Genomic DNA, 24,396 nt, shown 5'->3' with positions numbered 1-24,396 from the left:
TATATATATATTTATATGGATACATAATTAACGTAAAAAGTTCCAGGATAAGAAATTCTATCAAAAGAGATTCTACTTTTTCGACTATAAAAGAATTATTATGGGCCATTCTGTACCATGAAAAATTTATTAACGAAGTTCCAATATCTCTTTAAGCAACAGAGATACGTATAGAGATCCTGGTTTATTTCACCAACAAGTATACTATATTATACTACATTATACAATTACAATTGTACTAATTACACTATATTATACTATATACTATAACAATTATACGTTTATAAATATATTCAATTATATTTTCCTCCTTTTTCACAAGTTTTCTTTAGTAAGAAAATATATATTCAGTTATACATATTTAATTGTTCTAAATTCAGTTATATATATTTAATTGTTGCTTCTCATTGCAATAGTGTCAATATTTACCTTGTATATATATATATATATATATATATATATATATATATATATATAAACACCGGAGCAACATTTTCAAAATAGAGAACAATTTTTCAAAATAACTTTTCATTGTTAATATTTCAAAAGGAGTATTACTTTCTCGACAATCGTCATAAGTAGTTACACATATATATATAAGTTACTGTTAATATTTGAAACCTTTCTCGATAATCGTCGTAACTAGCTATATATAAGTTACAGTGAAAACGAAAGGGTTGCCGCGAAGTTGCTATTTCTTTAATCGGGAAATGTTGCTCCGGTGTTTTCCGCTGGCGATCGTCTGTCGAGCGCGGGAATCGAAACACGGGATCCCGTGACGAGAGCAGATGCGGTCTCGTTGGTGTCGCGTAGCACGGTATCTCCAGTTGCAGTCAGGTGTGTTAGCAAACCGTTTGAACATTATCGCGATCTCGTTGCTTGCTTATGCACAGTGGATCTACGTAAGAAGACGTGCGTGCACGACACGCTCGTGTGTACACCCACGAGTTGTTCTATCGTCAGCGGCTTCGTCGGTTGATATCGCTTGTCAAACGGGGACACGCGATCTACAAAATGTTGCGGTCATCTTTAACAGTCGGAGGAGATAATCGGTATTACGTACGTAGAAATACGTACGATCGATCACTTATTTGCGAAAATTTCCACAATGAGTACATCTTCATCGAACGAGATTATTCGTAAACGTATTAAAACAATTGGAATATCGGATCAGGTTACGAATAGATTAATATCGAATGGAGCTGCAAATTGTTTGCCACGAATCCTTTCTAACCACTTGGTCACTCTAGCTACGAAAGTAAAAAATTGTGCGATCAATTCTCGTTAATTTAAACAAATCCTCGGATCTAAGAATAGATTTACTCTGTGGTCTCTTAGGTAGCTTTATCACTAGTTCTAGCAGTAGTCCCATGAATGAGTTCGTTTCAAATCCTTTCCACTTGACGACTTTAACTTTCGAAGAAAAAACTTATCAATTCCTGTTCTTTTAAATAATCTAGATCCTTGGTGCTGAGATACTGGGCTTGTTTAACAACCTTATCGTTGAGTTACAGCAACCCCAGGTCCAGCATCTAAATTCTTTCTTATTCGATCACTGTAGCTATCAAAGTAAAAGACCAGTTCAATTTTTGTCGACTTTAAACAAATTCTTCGAATCCGTGGTCTATTAAGTAGCTTTTTAGAGACCAGTAGTCTCGTGAGTAAGTTCTTCGTTTCAAATTCTGTCTAGTCACTTTGCAACTTCAGCTAAAGTAAGAAATTATGCAACCAATGTTTTAAACAGACCTTTGCTTCTGAAGTGCTGAGTTTATTGGGTATCCTTATCGATGAGTCTGTAAGCATCTCCAGGATTAAATTTTGTGTTATTACTTAATCACTGGAAAGTACACTTGAAAGTAAAAAATCGGATCGATCCCTATTCTTTTAAACTGTTAGCTTTAGGCTGTTAGGTAGCTTTATTGTAAATCACTTTAGAAGACGAAGTAAGAAATAATGCAACCAATTTCTATTTCTCCAAACAGATCCCAGGTGCTGGATATACTAGGTAGCTTTACCGGTATATCAGCAAGAATGAGTTCTTTGTCTCGAATCCTCTCCACAACTTCAGTTTTCCAAGTAAAATAAAAATCGTACGATCAATCCCTTCGAACGAACTTAAATCAAGGTGCTGTATCTATCGAGCGACCTTATCGGTGAGTCCACAAACAGCTCCGTGACCAAATTCTTTCCAGCTACTTAGTCACCGTGGCTTTCAAACTAGACAAACAGGCGATCGTGTTCTTCTTTATGCAAGTTCTCGAGTGACTTCCGCTTCCCTCGAACGAGTTATCGATCCTGGATTACCGGATAGTCCGATCGTTGGTCATTTTAGAACCAAAATTCTCCGCCTAAAATCATTTCCAATGACTACGACGAAACACACACACACACCAGCCTCGAAAAGCGTCTCCTGACCAGGCCAATAATCCATTTGGCTGAAAACGCGATACCACGTCCCTGCTTTCAAAACATTGCTTTCCTAGCGTCCTGGACGAACCTGGAAATCATATACCCTCGAGGTTTGCGTTAGCGGGATATCATATTTGTCCGGGATTCGCGTATCCAGGATCATATGCGTCCGACCGATAACAATGTAGTCGAACGTTCACCATAGGAAATTGAAGTCACTGGTTCTCTCTCTCTCTCTCTCTTTCTCTCTCTCTCTGCATTTCCGTTTTTAGCCACGATCCTCGAGGACATGCGTTCTCGATACCGATCCATCATTTTCGAAAAATCTATGGTTCCTCTGTTACTCTTTTGTTCTGTTCTCTCTCTTCGTCCTTCCTCTTCGAAAGGTTTCCATCGATCGCAAACGTACTTTTTTAATTATCGAAGTAAGTGGACAAATTTTTTTTTCATAACAATGTGCAGTATACTTGTTGCTGCTTATTTAGAGGGGTTTTCATCGATTGTAAACGTATTTCTTTAATTATCGGAGTAAGTGGACAAATTGTTTTTCATAACAATGTGCAGTATACTTGTTGCTGCTTTTTAGAGGGGTTTTCATCGATTGTAAACGTATTTCTTTAATTATCGGAGTAAGTGGACAAATTTTTTTTCGTAATAATGTACGGTATACTTATTGTTGCTTATTTAGATCGTAAATAAGCCGATTGTAAACGTACTTTTTTAATTATCGAAGTAAGTGGACAACTTTTTTTCATAACAATGTGCAGTATACTTGTTGCTGCTTACTTAGATCGTAAATAAGCTGATTGTAAACCTACTTTTTTAATTATTGGACTAAGTGGACAAATTTATTTGCGTAACAATGTACACTATACTTATTGCTGCTTATTTAGATTGTAAATAAGCTGATTTTAAACGTATTGTTTTAATTATCGGAGTAAGTGGGCAAATTTATTTGCGTCACTATGTACTGTATACTTGTTATTGTTTATTTAGAGGGTTTTCATCGATTGTAAAGATATTTATTTAATTATCAACATAAGTGGACAAGTTTATTTGCATACCTGTGTACAGTATACTCGTTGCTGTTTATTTGCCTCGATAATTACCAAAATATGTTTGTATTCATGGGAGACAGAAAGGGGAGAGCAGAACACTATAATTACACTATGTACACTATACATTACCTTTGGTAACACTATAATTACACTATGTACTTAAAAAGTATAATTATACCGTATAGAGATACGTAAATAAATGTTGCTACTACTTGTAAACCAGTTCCGACCACCAAAATGTAAAATACAAAATTTAACATTGTATAAAATTAGAAAACCGTAATGTCGAGCGAAGAAGGGAGCCGATTAAAAGAACCAGAAACGAAAACAATAATCAGAGAGGCGAAAGAAACATCGAAAGGGAAACTTACACGGAAATTGTAACAATGTTATAGTAACAATTGTACAATTTGCTGTGTGTAAACAGCGCGAGACAATTCCACGAATTCTTTTCTCGTGAATGAATCACCCGTAACGCGAATTAAAGAACATTTTTAAGATTCTTTAACGCAAATTTATTACGCGATGTCACGTTTCTCTGTAGCTTCCTCGAGTAACTTTGGAAGACGATATTATCGTGTTGTTCGGAAAGTCGTTTCGTTTTCCAAAATGGAGAATATATAATTCAATGAAATGTTTACACGCTGTAAAAAAATGGAGTGTTTCATTTTCGCCCAAAAAAAAACGAACAACCCGATAGAACGTTTTTTTTTTTTTTTTTTTTTTTTTTTTTTTTTTGAAAGAGAATTCTATAAAATGGAACTGACAGTTCATGAGTCAACGGATGTATAATAAAACAGAATCGCCCCGAGCGATTTTGTCATCCTTCTTTCTTCGTTTCTCGAGCGCTGGAGCTCGCTTAACTTATCGGTGTCCAGTTACCTCCAGTTCCAGTTACACGTGCCGCGGAGTATACCGATGCTCGGCCACGCACGTACGCACTCCTTTTCGAGGTACGTGTTCTCTCCGCGTTTTCCATCGATTTGAATCATACTTTCTAAACGACGACACGTTCCAACGCCGACAACCGAGCCTCGTATTCGTTCCATGGAAACTCAAGCTCGTTTCTGAAGCGCAATTTTTCATTTCCACGGTAATCGTTCGCAATCCGTCGAAAGTAGATCGATTGCAAAGATCACGAGGAAAAAAGAAAACTGTAATCGATGTACGGTAGAATCTCTCTGGGTGACAATTTCTGGTCGTTCGATTCTAGACCGATTATACACGGCAAAATCGACAAATGGTTGCTTAGTATCTCAATTATGTACCTCTTGGTTATATTACAGATGTATATATAATATATATCACTTAATTACATACCTTGATATTTTATTAACGATGTATCGACTAACATTAAAAGCATTTCAAAAGGAATTTTGTCTCATCGACTAACATTGATAAAGGGTATTTTAAAAAGAATTTTTTAATATCGATCAACATTGACCAAGAGTGTTTCGAAAGCGATTTTGTACTATCCACTAACATCGATTAGGGACATTTTGAGAGGGATTTTGTACCGACACGAACAACAGTTGATCAATAGCAAAATACTAGGTTGTTCGATAAGTTTCGTCCTTTTGTCTTTGTTTTCAAATCGATAAACATGAAAGGTGGACACTCTTCTCGTGACGTTTAAACTCATTCGCGAAAAAATCGCATACTTCCTCTCTAACTGGCACCGACTGGTCCCAAACTGGTATCAATTAGAGAGACATCTCTGTGTATCCGGTGTCTTACCTCTGATGGAATTATAATAAGCTATAACAGTACAAATAACCCAAAAGTAGTATTGAGATTGATAAGAAATAATCGGTAAAACTGATAAACAGGAATCTGATTAAAATTTTCGAAAACCTAACTATTTATAAACGAACTTAAGAAACATCTACATTACGAAACATCGATGTTTTATTAACGACGTACCGACTAACATTAAGAGCATTTCAAAAGGAATTTTGTCTCATCGACTAACATTGATAAAGGGTATTTTAAAAAGAATTTTTTAATATCGATCAACATTGACCAAGAATGTTTTGAAAGTGATTTTGTACTATCCACTAACATCGATTAGGGACATCTTGAGAGGGATTTTGTTCCGACACCAACAACAGTTGATCAATAGCAAAATACTAGGTTGTTCGATAAGTTTTGTCGTTTTTTCCATTGTTAAAGAATACTATGATACTTCAACTTTGAACAACCGTAAATATACGAACGAGTCGACAGATCTATGTGAAACTTCGCACACGTTCGTCAAACAATAGTACCATCTTTAGAAAATAAAACAACGAACTCTGTTTCTTATCGAACGACGAAACTTATCGAGCAACCTGTTACAACGATGTTTATTAATTTTCCACCACTTCTAAATATTCGGTCGTTCGGAAAGTCATTTCGTTTTCCAAAATGGAGAATAATTTGATAAAATGTTTGTACACTCTAAAAAAATCGTGCTTCATTTTCACCAAAAAGAAAACGAAATGACTTTCCGAACAACCCAATACAACGAAAGAATCGATTACTCCAGCTCCCAGAAGATGACTCCTGATGGTTAGATACCACAATTCTACTTACTTAAGACTTACTTCCAGACTTACTAAGAAACTTACTTCCAGACTTACCCGCGAAAGCAATAAACGATACCAACGCTACCGACGAAAAGCAACAAACGATGCAACAATTGGTAACGAATCCTCCGCTAATGTTTACGAATCGTCGTTGAACAATCTCGACACGGTCCCGTTCGGTGAATTGGCCCCGAATTATCCATCGATATCGCGTCCCGAGTTACTTCGTCCTGAATCACGATTTCTCCAAACAGTGAACGCTTATCGGTTTCACGCGTCGAGTCTCGAGTGTCGAAGGGCGAGTTCCTTTCAAAGACCCAATTGTTTCAACCGGGCGAGGTTTCTCGGAAGTAGCTTCCGTGTGGTCGTAGCAGTACGCGCAGATCGATCGAGCTCGTTCCATTGTCCAGGTTCCTGGAGCCACCGGTTGTCTCGAATTGAAATCACCACGGCTTCTCGTGTTCTGGCGTCGAGCTCCGTCGTCCGCCACCGGCCATATTGAAACGAGTCTCGACCCACCTGGGGGCTCGATTTTCACTCTGTTATCCCGTCGAAACGTTTGCGTACGATTATTTCACAAGAGAGCGTAATCATCGTATTTCTTCCGTCCTTGAAACGAACGTCGATTGTAATATATCGGGCGAAGTAAAAAGTTCTGAGCGTTTCTTCTCTACATTTAGACGACGAAATTAACAAAGTTGGAACAGATATCGTGCTTGATTAAAAATATGTGGGACGTACGCCAATAACGAATATTGAATAAGGTATTATGGAAATGAGACGTTACGATCGTTACGGGAGGAGACAAGACGCATTAAATAGGGAATTGTGAGATGTTCGAGCGATTGAAATAACAATAAAGCGATAATACGCGACGTGTTTCCCGCTTTTTCTTCTTGGTCGTTGTGGTGCAAGAGAATGTTAGATTTTACCTCCATTTTGGAACGTTTTAACGTATAGCTGGATCCACTGAACGCAAAACTGTCAGAGAACTTTTTTTAAAGCGCTTTGTCGCTTTTAAGTCGCAGTATATAATGACAAGATGCAATGTATATGTACATCGTGAGATATGGGACACTAATGCTATTTAACGAAAAACGCACGAAACTTTTTACTTCGCCAATTATTAACAGTAGAAATACCGATAGATTTCGGTGTATCGAGGTGTTATTCGTACCTATCTCGGGGAAATGGCTGAAAGAAGAGGAATTTATGAAATCGATCGTATCTATATCTAAATTTCTTTGTAAGAGAAGTTGAAACCAGTCATCTCGACCGGTTGGTTAATCTGGTGTTAATTGCGCGATTGTAATTAGAATTCTGAGTATTCCAGTGAAACGAGTAGGGAGCAGAAACCGGCCTCGTATTGTTTCATCTTTGAAACGAACATAATTATATTAACCGCGTAATTGTAAACGAGTAGGAAGCAGAAACACTTAATTTTGAAATGAAAATGGAAATTGGAACAATAGTAAAGATAATGATAAAAATTGTTAAATGTAATTCGAATACGTGGATCGATAGTACCCGAATTCTACGAGTTTGTATAATTAACAGAATTATAAACGAATAGTGTACGCTTACAGCAATACGCCTTTAAGAATAGCGAGATGTCCGGAGTTATTCCAGAACCGCGTCTTATGGTTAATTTTATATTTTTTAACCGGATTTAGATTCTCACGTTGCGTAATTCTATTCGAAAAAAAACTTCGTTCGATTTCCTATTTCGGATCAACGCAAAAAAATACCAGACTGCACGCCCATCGATAAGAGGCTCCATGGGAGAATAATATTTATCGCTTCGCAAAAAGTGGATGAAGCGTGACGAGAAAAAAAAAATTTACATCTTGAGATGTCAAAGAACATATATGAAAAGTGACGAGAAGTTTCGCCGTGGTTTTACGTTACGAAAAAATTACCGAAAATCACTTTTTTTAAATCTTGTACCGAGTCTTCCTTTCGATACAGTACCTTATTTCTGCATTTGTTCGAACGATCTTTCACTCGAGTCTTCCTTTCGATACAGTATCTTATTTTTGCATTTGTTCGAACGATCTTTCACTCGAGTCTTCCTTTCGATACAGTATCTTATTTTTGCATTTGTTCGAACGATCTTTCACTCGAGTCTTCCTTTCGATAGAGTAACATATTTTTGCATTTGTTCGAACGATCTTTCACTCGAGTCTTCCTTTCGATACAATATCTTATTTTTGCATTTGTTCGAACGATCTTTCACTCGAGTCTTCCTTTCGATACAGTATCTTATTTTTGCATTTGTTCGAACGATCTTTCACTCGAGTCTTCCTTTCGATACAGTATCTTATTTTTGCATTTGTTCGAACGATCTTTCACTCGAGTCTTCCTTTCGATACAGTATCTTATTTTTGCATTTGTTCGAACGATCTTTCACTCGAGTCTTCCTTTCGATACAGTATCTTATGTTTGCATTTGTTCGAACGATCTTTCACTCGAGTCTTCCTTTCGATACAGTAACATATTTTTGCATTTGTTCGAGCGATCGCTCCGTATGCGCGTAACAAACGAGTTGTTCGACGGAACATCGTCTCTGAACATCGACGAACGAACGTTTCAGTGAGCAGTTTCGTGTCCGAGATGCAAAACGGCTGCATGGGACCAGCAACGAAGGAACTGGACGCCTCGGTTAGGCTCGCGAGGAATCTGACGTCTCATCACGCCCCTCGTAGCCATCATCACTCCCATCACAGCCTCCACAGTCCCAATTCCGGGGTGTCGATGCACACGACGAGCGCAGCTCATCATCACCTGGACGAGAAGGGATCGTCGCCCACCGGTGCCCTCCACAGCACCACAAATAGCAATCCTTCGACACCGTTGTCACCGTCTACGCCCACAGCAGCCGCGGAGAGGTCTGCCACGGGCTCCGGAACCGGAAACGACACCGCCAGCGCAAACGATTCCGCCATTAAGAAGCCACCGTTCAGTTACGTGGCCCTCATCACAATGGCGATCCAGGACAACGCACAGAAAAGAGCAACGCTCAGCGAGATCTACGCCTATATCACTGACAGGTTTCCATATTATCAAAGGAACAAGAAGGGCTGGCAGAACTCCATCAGGCATAATCTCTCGCTGAACGAGTGTTTCGTCAAGGTCCCTCGCGAAGGAGGCGGCGAAAGGAAGGGAAACTTCTGGACCCTCGGTTGGTGATATTGATTTTTCTACTTTTGAAAAATATTTGAAATTTACAGTAATTATTCCCTTGGTAAAATTCATTTTTCTACCCCGAGAAATATTTGAAATTTACAGTAATTATCCGGTTGGTGAAATTGATTTTTCTATTTTTGAAAAATATTTGAAATTTACAGTAATTATCCGGTTGGTGAAATTGATTTTTCTATTTTTGGAAAATATTTGAAATTTACAGTAATTATTCCTTTGGTAAAATTGATTTTTCTATTTTTGAAAAATATTTGAAATTTACAGTAATTATTCCCTTGGTAAAATTCATTTTTCTACCCCCGAGAAATATTTGAAATTTAGAGTAATTATTCGGTTGGTGAAATTGATTTTTCTACTTTTGAAAAATATTTGAAATTTACAGTAATTATTCCCTTGGTAAAATTCATTTTTCAACCACGAGAAATATTTGAAATTTACAGTAATTATCCGGTTGGTGAAATTGATTTTTCTATTTTTGAAAAATATTTGAAATTTACAGTAATTATCCGGTTGGTGAAATTGATTTTTCTATTTTTGAAAAATATTTGAAATTTACAGTAATTATCCGGTTGGTGAAATTGATTTTTCTATTTTTGGAAAATATTTGAAATTTACAGTAATTATTCCTTTGGTAAAATTGATTTTTCTATTTTTGAAAAATATTTGAAATTTACAGTAATTATTCCTTTGGTAAAATTGATTTTTCTATTTTTAAAAAATATTTGAAATTTACAGTAATTATCCGGTTGATGAAATTGATTTTTCTATTTTTGAAAAATATTTGAAATTTACAGTAATTATCCGGTTGGTGAAATTGATTTTTCTACTTTTGAAAAGTATTTCAAATTTACAGTAATTATCCGGTTGGTGAAATTGATTTTTTTACTTTTGAAAAATATTTGAAATTTACAGTAATTATTCCCTTGGTAAAATTCATTTTTCAACCCCCGAGAAATATTTGAAATTTAGAGTAATTATCCGGTTGGTGAAATTGATTTTTCTACTTTTGAAAAATATTTAAAATTTACAGTAATTATCCGGTTGGTGAAATTGATTTTTCTATTTTTGAAAAATATTTGAAATTTACAGTAATTATCCGGTTGATAAAATTTTTCTACCCTCGAGAGACATTTGAAATGTATAGTAATTATTCGGTTGATAAAATTCATTTTTCCTATCCTCGAGAGACATTTGAAATTTACAGTAATTATTCCGTTGGTAAAATTGTCGTTCGTAATCAATAGGTTGAGGATCTCGTGCCTTCGTGGTAGTTATATTGCGTGAATAATCGTGTACGAGAGTATTTGGATACGATAGGCATCACTGTACGGTATATTATCCGTATCTATGAGTGATCCGTATTATCTACTTACAGATCCTCAGTCCGCGAACATGTTCGAGAACGGCAACTACAGGAGGCGTAGGCGCATGAAACGACCATACAGGAATGCCCCGTACCAGAAACCTCTGTTTGGCGATCCCTTCTCCACTACGCACGTTCACTTGAGCCCTAGGAACTTGTTTGCTCATTCGCCACCGTCCTACGCCCCGCCTCCGTACACGAGATACGACACCAGGTACGTTCGTGCGACAATTTTCCCTTTCCAGTGACAATTTTTCACAATTGTACAAACAGCGTCTCTCAAAGTACTGTGCGTGAGTGGAAAGATCTTTAACGGAACGTCACAGAGGCAAGAGGGGTACCTCGTTGACTCCGCCCAACCCCCACCTTTTACTTTCCCGTAGCCCCTATTCTCGCACCTCTTTCTTCGTAATAGATTGCTCGATAAGTTTTGTCGTTCGATAAGAAATGAAACTATCAAGTTCGTCGTTTTATTTTTCTAAAGACGGTACTACTGTTTTATGAACGTGTGTGAAGTTTCGCATAGATCTGTCGACTCGTTCGTATATTTACAGTTATTCAAAGTTGTAGTATCATAGTATTCTTTTACAATGGAAAAAAACGACAAAACTTATCGAACAACCTAGTATTATTTCGCTTCGTCGCGACAAATTGCTGCAACAAAATTCGAAACGATGATCTTTTTCAAAAAAGATTATAATTTATTCGAAATAAAGAAATTATTAAAAATAATCCAATAATGCCCGAGACATCAATCGTCTCGCGAAGAAGCTACCGTTACCCTTGCTGTCGTCAATGGGTTAAGAATACCTACAGGTCTGGCTAGTCCACTTGGACCAATCGTACCCGGATTCCTTTCGTGTAAAACGATTGTCGCTAAATAATTTTAATTCTCGAATCGTCTCGCTCACCCATCGCGGTTAGATTTTACCGAGTTATTTCGATCCAATCATCCCTGATAAATTCGCCAGCAAAACTTAAGAGATCGTTGATCGTCTTCGATTCCAGTCCCTGGAGTATCCAGCAGTCCCAGCTATCGTACGGTCACTGTCAATCGGTAAGTTCATCGACCACTCGCGTCTGTAAAATAGAAACTAACCGACTTTCTAGAAGGTGTGATCATCGACTGTCTATTGCAGCTTCAACCGCAGTTGCAACCGATGCAGTCAATGCAGATTCCAACCATGAACGGATACGGTCAGTTGGGCACCTCCTTAAGTGAGTCTCCATTCTAACACGATCCTTCTTTGATCCATGCTCTTTTGACATGCTCGACGACCCGGCAAAGCGTTTCAAGGCAATTACCTGGATGTTCCAGGTGGAACGACGAGTTCACCGAGTTCCATGGGCAGTGGCTCTTTCGGTAGCAGCTTCACCGCATGTGCCAGGAGACACGACACCGCGATGTCCACGGAGACCATGCCCGCTAGATGCTATTGGCCCGAAAGTGAGTCTTATTTCTAATCGGTTCCCGAAAACTACGCAAGATAGATCGTGAACGTAATAAATTCAACTGCCTTTTCCGAACTTCTTTCATCGAATCGAACTTAATTCTCCATTTTCGTAACTTAATTCTAAGCGACTTAATTCTCCATTTTCGTAACTTAATTCTAAGCAACATAATTCTACCATTTTCAAACTGTCAGCATTGTTGCATTGGACGAAACACGAACTCACTTTGAGAGAAAGGGTTCGAAACAGTTTGCATTTGCGTTTACGTTTAAAGAGATCCGTAGTGCATTGTAAAACAGAGTTTGGATAGTATTGAGGGTACTCTGATAATCGGTGACGATAAACGTGATACCGTGAGTATCCTTTGGGAAAGTTCGAAAGGAACGATGGTTCTGCTAACTCGGTTTACCGAAACATCTGACTCTGTCTAAAGCGATCTCAGCTCGGAAACACAAGTCAATTATTTGTCCAGCTTGTTTCCAAACTGGTAACTATAACCAATAGTGTTTACAAAGTACGAAGAGTACTTCGATGGTCAGAGATGACGCGATATAGCGAGTATCCATTGCAAAGTATCGAACGTAGCTATAGTTCTACCGACTAGCTTTACCAGAAAGATCTCTAACAACTCTCTCCAAAGTCTTCCGTTATCGTTTTCAAACTGGTAACTGTAACCACTGATTTCAAGATCGTGTAAATGTCACCACTTGTTCTCGAGCTCTCGAGAGCTAAGAATCGACGAGTAAAGCTGGATATCGGTTTTTTACGCCTTAGTGGTGACCGTGAAGGAGGAACCAGGTACCGTGGCGGTGTCGAGCACCGGTGTGGGTGTCTCCTCTGGCATGATGGGGTCCACCGGGTCGGCAGGTGTCTCTACAACAGGCTTCGCTCCCATGGAGTTCCAGCCGCGGTCCAAATGTTTCATGTGAATTGGTCCACCGTCCATGTGACTGCCAACCCGCAACAGTCTCGTCAAAAGCCACCGGGCGTCGTTTCTCGTCCAATCCGGCTGATCCACGAGCGGTAAGCCTCAGCTCGAAATCCAGAACAGCTTCCAGCGGAAACTGAATTCGAAAGAGTCTCACGCGCGTACCTTGCTTGTTGGTCGTCTTCTCTTCGTTTGAGAGCTCTCAGGCACCGGCAGTTAAGACTCTCGAAGAGTTTCGAACAGGCGTGATCAACGAGAACTGTACCGCGGTCTCCGCCATTTATGATAACAGACGGCCGCGCCTCTGTCTTCGCGTGTTTTCGACTGCTACACAGTATTTATGCGAGATGCAAGGGACGAATTCGTTCCCCCGAGGGAACGGGTCACGAGAACACTTCACGAGTTAGTTACGAGTTAGCGATAGTATCTAGTTTAAGATGCATTTGTGAGATAGGAAGACCCGATCCTCCCTTTTATATGCAGGGTCGATCGCTGATGCTCGGAACCTCGAACTACCTCTTTCTGTTTTATATTGCGAGGTAACGCGAAGCTTCAAGGATCGTGTCGTCGAATATTTGGAAATAATTATTTCGTAAAGTTAAATTCGAAATTTTAAGTAACCTCGAGACTAATCGACGGAACAGTTCTCGAGAGACGTCCTCGAACCTCCGTGTTCACGAAAATACGATGACTCCTCGTTAAAGGTTTAACTTTTTACCTCGATAAAAGTTTCGAGCTTCCCCATCTCTCGTACCGATCGTTATTCTCGTCGTGCGCGAAGGAATTTCATTCGATCGTGAATTTTACAATGTTTACACCCGTTGTTGTATCTTTGTGAGAGGGTTATCAATGAACTCGCTCGCTGTTGCTCTCTCTTTATCATTCTTGGTTAACGTTTGCTCCCCTTGAGTAATACACGTGATGTTCAACGCGGCCTAAAGTGAAATCGTCTACCGTACCTCGTTAGAAGTCTTTGTGCGGTCTCGAGCTTGTTACTTTTATCGAGGAGTTGCGGTATACGGTTTCACGAATTCCTATTCGCAGATGGAAAATAGAAATGTTTGACCGCGTGTACACTTTCGACGTTTATACCGAGGTTCAAGGACATACGATGACTCACAGTCATTGTTTCATAATCGTTTGAATTCATCTTTGCAGAAAATGTAACGCTGCGCGATAATTTCGTTTAAAAATAACACAATCGTACTCTTTCCTCGTTATTTTCTTGCAATAACAAAAATAGAAGAGTGATTCGAGATGTCGAGCTGCAGTGGCTCACCCTGTATACATATCTAGGTCTATAGAAGCGAACACATCAATGTATATCTAAACGTATTTTTAAGATCTGTTTCGAAGACTCGATGTACATAATCTAACCGACGGTCCAAGTGCACCGGCACTTCGATTATGCCAGAGGTTAAACTTCAAGTTAATCTGTAAACCAATTACTAATTGCCTACCGAAATTCTCACCGTTTAAAGAACTCCGAAAACGCGGCAGCTAATGCTCCTGTAATTACACCAGAAAAGCAAATAAATCTCAATTATTTATCGTCTATTGAAACAAGAGTAGCATCATTTACCTTCCATCGCGATGCAACGATCGTTTTGTCTTTCTTCCAAGAGAACACTACTACCGTATGATCTTTTTATAATTTTTGCACGATTTTTTATAAGTTACTTACAGATTCATCGTGCCTTGGTGGTTATATTTTTTAGTATAATTTTCGTATACTACAGTGTCCATTTTAAATTGTAAATATATTTCTTTCGTACAATGCCAATCCTAGATGACAATCTTCGTTCAGCCGAATCTGACGAACTAAAAAATTCTGCTCTTCAAGTTTTTTTATCGACTCGACTACAAAATCGGTACACTTTCGGATTGAAAATTCCTGAACGTTTCAGGAGGCAAGAAAAAAATAAAATTCTGAGACCCAGTTTCTCGTTGGCAGGCTGACAAACTGAACAATTCTGCTCTCCAAGTTTTTCATCGGCTCGACTATAAAATCGGTACAGTTTCGATCGGATTGAAAATTCCTGAACACTCTACGAGGCAAGAAAAAAAGAAAATTCTGAGACCCAGTTTCTCGTTGGCAGGCTGACAAACTGAACAATTCTGCTCTCCAAGTTTTTCATCGGCTCGACTCACAAAATCGGTACACTTTCGATCGGATTGAAAATTCCTGAACGTTTCACGAGGTAAGAAAAAAAAGAAAATTCTGAGACCCACTAGGCTGGTTAACCGTAGAGGAGACTCTGACTCAGAGAGTATCCGGTGAAAAAAGACGGTGTAGAGCGACGTGCAGAGGGAAAAGTGGCCATTGGCTCGGCCAACCGGCCAGCAACGGCAATGTTTGCGAAAACGTCGATGTTTTACAAACACGTTCCGCGCCAGCGAGCTTTAATATTCCCCGTAAAAGAGAGGCAGACCGTGCACCGCGTCAACACCGTACGTGCATCGGTGCAAGAACAGCACGTGCACTTTATTTTTCGCCTGGAAATCGATCGCGCGAGCACGTCCCTTCCCGTCGGGCTCGAAATAAATGTTGCGTCGTCGATAGGCCTGGAAAAGAGTTTACCGGGCACCAGACGAAATGGACAACTGCGATTAAAGGGCTCTTCTGATTTTTGAGACGAAAAAGGGATCTCTGAATTTGGAAGTTCACTTCTTTAATCATTTCTGTTGAAATTCTGAAGTTCCGAGAGTACTGGACATTTTTTTCTGATAAAAATAACAACTGTAAAAATTACCGAAACACATCTACCCTAATGATTCTTTCTTTTGCCTTTGTTTTAATGAATTTTCAACGGCCTTGAATATCAGTTATTCAAAATAATTCCATTTTTTCTTTAATATTTCCTTACCCTAATTATCGATTAATAAAGCGTAAAAGTGTAAATGTTCGAGTTTTATAACCACTGTATATTAGACTACTCTGCGTAGATCGTACACCTTTTCAATCGATTTAATTTGGACACAATTTTCAAAAGTTTTATCCAAGTCGTTTTTTGAGCATTTTAATATCCTCTTTTCTTCCGTCGTATTGTTACGAAGGACACCATAGTCGATCAGTAGAATTTTCCGTACACCTAACCGTGGAGAGAGTCGTCGTTTTGTAATGGTAGTATCACCGTATTCTCATTGGTCGTTGGAGGTAGGTGAAAGTAACGGCTTCCCCTTGAAGATGAACGTCCGTAGCGACAGATAGCCAGGAGAACCTCGTGTCGTCATTGGTCGAGCGGTACAGGTGAGACTGCCATTCGTGGGGAAAGAAGGGAGGATTCGACTCCTATAGGACGGTTCTTCGCGACCCTTCTTTTTATCGATACCACCACCAGCGACTATTCCACAACCTGGAACCTATCGAGCTCTTTGTTCATGAACATTGATCTACAAAAAAGAAGAGCATCGTGACTTCGAAGATATAAAACTGTCCATCTCTATGGATCGATAGATGTACAATATAAAGGGTGCAACTCGATTGGCAGGATAAAATACTCGTTACACGATTAACAAAACGCAGTCAATTAACCCTTGTGTGCACACTCAAGTGTAAAAATTTGTATATTTTGTTCTAATTATTAACCGTGTTCTTGTCAAAGTATCGCAAAATCGTCCCAGATTACTATTTTTGGACATTTTTACGTTGATCGATATTTTGGAAAAAAAAACACTATGTTCATGACTTCGAGGGATATTGTACCACGTCTCTTCTGAAAAAATCAAACTTGGAAAATTGTTATCTCACTTTGTGGTCAAGAATCCCAATGATTCGCAAATAAAATCAGGTTTGAGGTTAGGTTCTGAAACAACGTCTCAACTGCGCCATGTTTCTTTTCAAACAATCGAATTTGGTAAATTGTTACCTTCCTCCGTGGTCAGGAATCCCGATGATTCGCAAATGCGATCAAGTTTGAGGTTAGGTTCTGAAACAACATCTCAGTTGCACTACGTCTCTTTTCAAAATCTCGAACTTGGATTATTGGTATCTCATTTTGCGATCAAGAATCCCGATAATTCGCAAATGAGATCAAGTTTGAAGTTAAGTTCGGCACCAGCGTCTCGGCTGCACTACATCTCTTTTAAAAGAATCGAAATTGGACCATTCTTATCTCACTTTGCGGTAAAGAGATCCCAATGATTCGCAAATTAGATCAAATTTGAGGTTAAGTTCGGCACCAGCATCTCAGCTACGCCACGCCTTTTTGCATATTTATCTTTACCGTGTCTCGCCTCTCACGGTAAACGAACCTTTACCCCCCTTGTGTACCGCGTGTTTGCGCAATATAGACGTTAAATAAATAAATAAAGCAGATAAATCGAGAGAAGAGTGCATCATTCGTTCTTCGAGGGTTCGCGCTAGAAACTTGCAACGCGAAGTGGCGCGAGCCGATACTCCAAACATAAACGTCAGATACTGGTCGTTTTATGCAAACAGCCTCGATAGGCAAACACGGGCGTTAATCATCGGGTGCGGGACCCTCTTTGTGGAACGAATTCACTGAAAGTCAGGTAAATCATTCGGCGTTTCGCCTCGCAGCGTTACGTGGCTCGAGTTACAAAGATGTAGATGCAATATTTTACAACGTAACCCGACCGTTATCCCACTATTGTTGTGTTACGTTTTTTGGTAAACAGAGCTGCTCCCACTGTCACGTGGACCTAACAATAAGAGAATCCGAGTCGTTTGATTGGGCTCGATTTTAAATTTAAACAATTTTTGTACCATGGAAAAATAATACAAAAAAAGTTGCCGATATCTTTATTGTTCTCGGGAGATGCTGAGAATCTTGGGTCTTTTCATAATTTACACTCCGAATACATTTATTTTGAGCAATTAAATTAAAAGTTACGCGTTCGAATGTGGTATCTTAAGTGAACATTTTTGGAATTTTACAACACGAAATCTATTCGAGACGTTACTTTTAAACATTGCACCGTTGTTTATACATGTCTCATAAAATTACATAATTTTTTTCCATACGAAAATACACAATCGTTTCAAAGATACACATCGTCTGTGCAATTATCCTACGAAGAAACTATCCTCGACACCACCTTTTTCATTCTTACCTGTGCACCGATGAGAAATATTCCAATCTTTAAATTTCCTTCCGAGAATATATTATTGATACTTCGAACAACCTCCCTATAAAAATTCCACTCTTCCAGAAAAAAAAAGAACTATGTTTTCGAGTCTCGAAAATGCAAATAACCTTTCAAGATACGACAATTATCGTATTTCAAGCATCGAATTCGAATCCAATGAAAACAAAACGGGTCTCGAGTGACCCCAAGGATTCAATTCGGCGTAAGTCGATACAAGGTCTAAGCCCGAAATTCTAACTAAGAAAACAAGGTCAAACCGGTCGCTGTTTATACGTTTATACTCGTTTCATTGTTCTCGAGTCTCTGGGATCACCGAAACGTTGTCCACATATTAAGTTACACCCCGTATAGATGAGATGGTTCGTCATTTCCCACCTTCTTGCCACTCGGTGGCGGGAAGACAACGGATTTAGAACAAGAGGAGTGTTGAACGACGCGCGACAGCTGTCCACGATCGCTTTACGATTGATAGAACGTTTTATCTTATTGTCGGTACTTTTAGCAAGTTTATTTCATTTTTAGCAACTCGTCTTGGTCCCTCTCCTCCCATTGGCTTCGTCCCTCGAGTGTTTCGTATTTTTCCGTTACCGTTGTTCTCCACGACTCGATAAGTGTGAACTCGTTGTACGATAATTGTCGCCGATAACGAATTCACGAAGGGTGGAGAACGTAAGTATTTCCTCTCCTATCACAAGCTTCGTCCATCGAGTGTTTCGTATCTTTTCATTACCGTTGTTCTCCACGACTCGATAAGTGTGAACTCGTTGTACGATAATTGTCGCCGATAACGAATTCACGAAGGGTGGAGAACGTAAGTATTTCCTCTCCTCTCACTGGCTTCGTCCATCGAGTGTTTCGTATCTTTTCATTACCGTTGTTCTCGACGACTCGTTAAGTGTGAAATCATTGTATGATAATTGTCGCCGAATTCACAAAGAGTGGAGAAAGTAAGTATTTCTTCTCCCACTAGCTTCGTCCTTCGAGTGTTTCGTATCTTTTCATTACCGCTGTTCTCGACTACTCGATAAGTGTGAACTCGTTGTACGATAATTGTCGCCGATAACAAATTCACGAAGGGTGGAAAACGTAAGTATTTCCTCTCCTATCACAGGCTTCGTCCCTCGAGTATTTCGTATCTTTCCGTTACCGTTGTTCTCGACGACTCGATAAGTGTGAACTCATTGTACGATAATTGTCACCGATATCGAATTCACGAAGAGTGGAGAACGTAAGTGTTTCTTCTCCCACTAGCTTCGTCCTTCGAGTGTTTCGTATCTTTTCATTACCGTCGTTCTCGACGACTCGATAAATGTGAACTCGTACGATAATTGTCACCGATATCGAATTCACGAAGAGTGGAAAACGTAAGTATTTCTTCGGTTGTTGCATATTTCGAGGTGTCGGCTCGAAAGTAACGTACGTGGCGGCTGGAGACGCCGGGGAATTCCTTCGTTTCCGTCGCGACGAGATTCACACGCACGTGCATCGTCCGTGGCGTGTAAATAGAGGGCGGAGGTGACATATAGCGACAGCCAGAGCAAGCGTGTCGACCATTTAGGCGACTATTAGCAGCTTCACGGGGTCTTCCACGCACGTGCGTCTTGGGGACGCCTCTCGCGGTGACTGAATTGCTCGATTCACTAGCGTTTTTCTAATACTCGTCAGCTATTGAGTAACAAGCAGTATGTGGGTAATCTGTACAGTTGAAACGATCAAACTCGTCGAGGTGGTGTAACGAAACACCGAAGTAATAGAAAGTGACGATTTCGATTTTTGTTACAAACGAATGAAAAAAAGAAGGAGCTCAACGCTCGAGAAAATTACCAAAAGTGTTGCTATATTTGGAACGGAGTTGGGACAACTTTCTATTTGAAGAGAAAATAAGAAATAACTATTTGAAAAACGTTTTAGTTTTTCATTTTCAATAGTTATACTATTTCTTGTTCCCATCGTATTGTAATGCGTATATTCTAACGACGCGAGACAAATATTCGTTATTTCTGAAAGTATTTTATTATCTCGAATACGCAATTATTATTTTTAAAATTAGTTTCTACGATTAAATAACAAGATTATATTTAAAGAATGAAACAATCGATGTCAACCAGACATCATTCTGTTTCATAGTTAATAAAATTTGAAATGGTACTCTAAATAACGTTATTTCAAAAAGAATTCTTGTAATCCGAACACGACCTTCAAAACTGATTCAAAGTGAAATTCATCTAAAATTCCCTAGAGAATTCCCTTCTTTCCTTTTAGAAACGAATGAATCTTATAAAATTTGGATCAGCCAAACCTAACTTGTTCAAAAACGTAATAGAAAACTCAACTAAGTAGCTACTATATTTGCAAGAGTCGATGATATCACTTTAGGTTAGAACACCACTATCAAAAGAAATTAAGTATTGAGGAATCCCTTTCTTCTTTTTAGAAACGAATGAATCTTATAAAATTTGGGTCATCCAAACCTAACTTGTTCAAAAACGTAATAGAAAACTCAACTAAGTAGCTACTATATTTGCAAGTGTCGATGACATCACTTTAGGTTAGAACACCATCATCAAAAGAAGTAAAGTATTGAGGAATCCCTTTCTTCTTTTTAGAAAGGAATGAATCTTCTAAAATTTGGGTCATCCAAACCTAACTTGTTCAAAAACGTAATAGAAAACTCAACTAAGTAGCTACTATATTTGCAAGTGTCGATGACATCACTTTAGGTTAGAACACCATCATCAAAAGAAGTAAGGTATTGAGGAATCCCTTTCTTCTTTTTAGAAAGGAATGAATCTTATAGAATTTGGGTCATCCAAACCTAACTTGTTCAAAAACGTAATAGAAAACTCAACTAAGTAACTACTATATTTGCAAGTGTCGATGACATCACTTTAGGTTAGAACACCACTATCAAAAGGAGTAAGGTATTAAGGAATCCCTTTCCTTCCAAAACCGAACGAATTTTATGAAATTCGGATTATTCAAAGCCAACTTGCTCGAAAATGAATAGATTCGAAAAGAATCTCAATAGAGATAGGTACGTAGGCTACCCAGCCACTGTATTAACAAATGTCGATGATACTCTCGTTTAAAGTCCGGAAATGTTGCAACTCGGGAGGAAATATCCAATAGGACGAACGACTCGAATCGCATTGGAATCACTTTTGTCGTCTAAATTTGGCCCCGCCTTAAAAATTACTCGGCTCGTTTGCGCGGTCGTTAGAGTGGATTTAACTGGACGAAACGAGGGAGAGTGTGTCAGATATCGTTCGACCGAGTTCTGGTAATCCTCACGCGGAACGGACGGCAATAAATTCTCAGAGACGCTGTGTCGAGAGGAACCAGTGTTACGTTGCCCGCCTCGGTCCATTTACTTCTGGGGACGTCACCTAAAATCGGTTAATTATACTCTAGACCCGACCAGTTGGCTCAGCTGGATATTGATTCGAAGATATCGGTTCAACCTTTTATGCTGGAAATTAAAGAAAAAAAAAAATCAACTGCCTTGATTTTTTTATTTTCAATCGTTCGGTTGTTCTCTTCGCTGAAACTTACAGTTGTGGATGAACGGCCCTTTACAGAGATCTATTCGATAATTTCGAAGCAATATTAGTGGAAAGAACATTCGTTGTGTATTTTTCTCGCAAGTGGTTACCCATTTTTCATTGGTAATTTTTTCCGAGCAATCTATGCACACGTAAGAAAAAGATACGAGTTTGTAAGAGAACTACTCCACTTTTGGGGTACACCCTCAGGAGATGATAAATCAGGAAAATCACTCTGTTGATAGTATTTCCCCCAAACATTTGTACAGGAGAGTCTATAGTTTACAAAACCGTAAACGTTTCTTCTCTGTGTTTTGAACTCTTCTTTGAGTCTTCGGTTTCAATATCCCCGCACTCTATCCTATCTTTTCCAACGTTTTCGCGCATACAGATTTTCTCTTTTCGTAATTTATTCATTCATTTACCAAGTATACGATAAATACGTTAGGTACGGATTACACGTAATAAATCAAAATTACATTGTCGAACACGTGGACGGAAAATGATATTAAATCTTAATTAAAGGATTTTAATGTAAATTTAAATAGATAAACCTGCAGAGGAATCTACACACGAGCAGTGTGTTGCACCGATTATTGGTATAAAAGAGAGGCACAGAATTCTGTCCCGTGTAGATTCTCCGAAGAAATATATACAAAAAAAGAAACACAATTAAGGTGAACAAACCATAGCCGATAATCGTTTACAGAAACATCGGAAATCCGACATAGACTATCGAAGTACAATTTACATTCGCTCTCAGAAATTTCTGTCGAGTTCCCTTACCGTAGATCCGATAATTCTTTCAACAAAGATAACAAATAATCGCGCGTGTTCCAGGTACAAATAATTATTCCTCGAAGGAACAATGCACCTATTCGTTTGTACGTTGATCCAGAACGGAAATACGTTTTTTCTCGCTAGTGCATCGTGTCTCGAAAATTCCACACCGTCCATCTTCTACGAGTTGGAGCTTGTGCGTAACGCGGGCACGCATCTCGTAATTATCAATGAGAAAAGCTGATGGTCTTCGATCTACGTTGGTCGTACCAGAGCGTGAAAATCGCAAAGTATTCGCGGCGGCTCCTCCCCGGCGGGAATAAAGAGCGTTGGCTTTTACAAAGAGCATAACGACGCGGACAATTTGTAGCGGAGTGTCAACGAAACCGTTTCTATTTTCGAGACGACACGCACGGCTATCTTTTCACCTCCTCCCTCGTCGCCTCCCTCGGCTGTCTTTCTCTGTCTCCACCTACTCCTCCCGTTCCGTCGTTTTTCAGCCGACGGACGCGCGGGTGCACCGATTCCACCGACGTAAATTTACACGCGATTAATCCGTCCTCGTCCCCCGTTGTCTCTTGTTATCGTGGCACGCGATTCCTCAATCTGTTCCGCACGGCTCCTTCTTGATGTACTGCGAAAAGAGAGGAAAATTGAGAGACGAGTCGATGCGACGGACGGCGTACAGGCCGATTCAGAAATATTGGGTCGCTCGGAAAGTCGTTTCGTTTTTTTTTTTTTTTTTTTTTTTTTTCGGTGAGAATGAAACACGACTTTTTTCAGAGTGTGTGAACGTTTTATTAAATTATGTGTTCTCCATTTTGGAAAACGAATTGACTTTCCGAGCAACCAGATGTGTGTTCGTACTTCGGGAGAGGGTGAATCTATGCACCGAGACGAGTGAAAACACGTCGTATGTACGCGTATACGTTCCGTAGAGGGTGATTCGAAAGTACGCGTTCATAATTCGGGGCTCGTGCCGTATCTAGGCGATACGATGAGTAAACGATGCGAACTAACGTGGTTTAACGATTGAAATCAGTAAGAAACGATTTATCTACAGATTGCACTTTGTAATGCAATCTGCAGATAATCTACAGATTGAGGTAAGTAAAAAACGTAATCTAGGATCTCTGTAGTAAGATGAGTAAGATATGTAATCGATCCATTACGATGAGTAAAATATGTAATCTACGCAGTAAGATGAGTAAAATATGTAATCTGAAGTGATCTACGCGCTAAAGAAAATGTAATGTAGAGTAATCTACGCACTGAGGTGGGTAAGAAATGTAATCTAGAGTAATATACGCACTAAGGTGAGTATGAAATGTAATGTAGAGTAATATAAGCACTAAAATGAGTAAGATATGTAATCTACGCACAAAGATGAGTAAGATATGTAAATCTACGCACTAAGATGAGTAAAATATGTAATCTAAAGTGATCCACGTACTAAAAGAAATGTAACGTAGAGTAATCTACGCACTAAGGTGAGTAAGAAAATGTAATCTAGCGTAATCTGCGCACTATGTAACGCGAGTAAAAAATGTCCTACGAACGTATCTCCTAAATACCTTAACTTTCGAATTTTGGTCGTTCGAAAAAAATGTACAAAGAGTCCCCCTAATCCTTCAACATTTTCATCTCGGGCCCGTTTAACGTCTATCGTGTATTCAACAATTGTACAGCGCGTGGTTGAAAAGTTGACGTCTGAAAGAAATCGAGAATCGTGTCTCAAAAGTGTGAAACATTTCGGTTGGCCCTCGAAGATCTACAACGAGAAAAATTGCTCGACGATGTTCATATTGCTCTACAACACGTTGCTACGTTCACCGGTAATTCAAGAGTCATCTTTCCAGTTCCCAACTGTATACGCGGAGTACGTGGTACACGGTGTACGTTTCTTCGATCGTTCGTAACTCGAAAACCAAGGTATGTAGAACGTATACACTCGTAGGACACATTTTACTCATCTTACTGGGTA

The 24,396-nt window shown here is 39.2% G+C and overlaps 1 protein-coding gene across 2 annotated transcripts in view; it reads left to right on the top strand.

Annotated features, from left to right (window-relative positions):
• Positions 1-14,538, top strand: part of LOC143147155 (uncharacterized) — a 44,998-nt gene extending 30,460 nt beyond the window's left edge. The window contains exons 3-8 of one of the 2 annotated variants that reach the window (XM_076312141.1): positions 8,628-9,215; positions 10,611-10,812; positions 11,607-11,655; positions 11,738-11,816; positions 11,896-12,045; positions 12,825-14,538. In XM_076312141.1, the coding sequence (XP_076168256.1) occupies positions 8,628-9,215; positions 10,611-10,812; positions 11,607-11,655; positions 11,738-11,816; positions 11,896-12,045; positions 12,825-12,979 (1,223 nt within the window). In that variant the 3' untranslated portion in view covers positions 12,980-14,538. Of the gene's footprint in view, positions 1-8,627; positions 9,216-10,610; positions 10,813-11,606; positions 11,656-11,737; positions 11,817-11,886; positions 12,046-12,824 lie in introns of both variants that reach the window. The other variant, XM_076312140.1, reaches the window with a different exon arrangement.
• Positions 14,539-24,396: the final 9,858 nt, after the last annotated feature.

Source organism: Ptiloglossa arizonensis, chromosome 5 (assembly GCF_051014685.1).
Source record: "Ptiloglossa arizonensis isolate GNS036 chromosome 5, iyPtiAriz1_principal, whole genome shotgun sequence".
Lineage (NCBI taxonomy): Eukaryota > Metazoa > Arthropoda > Insecta > Hymenoptera > Colletidae > Ptiloglossa > Ptiloglossa arizonensis.
The sequence above is the reverse complement of the archived record's forward strand: the minus strand, read 5'-3'. Positions and strand labels throughout refer to the sequence as shown.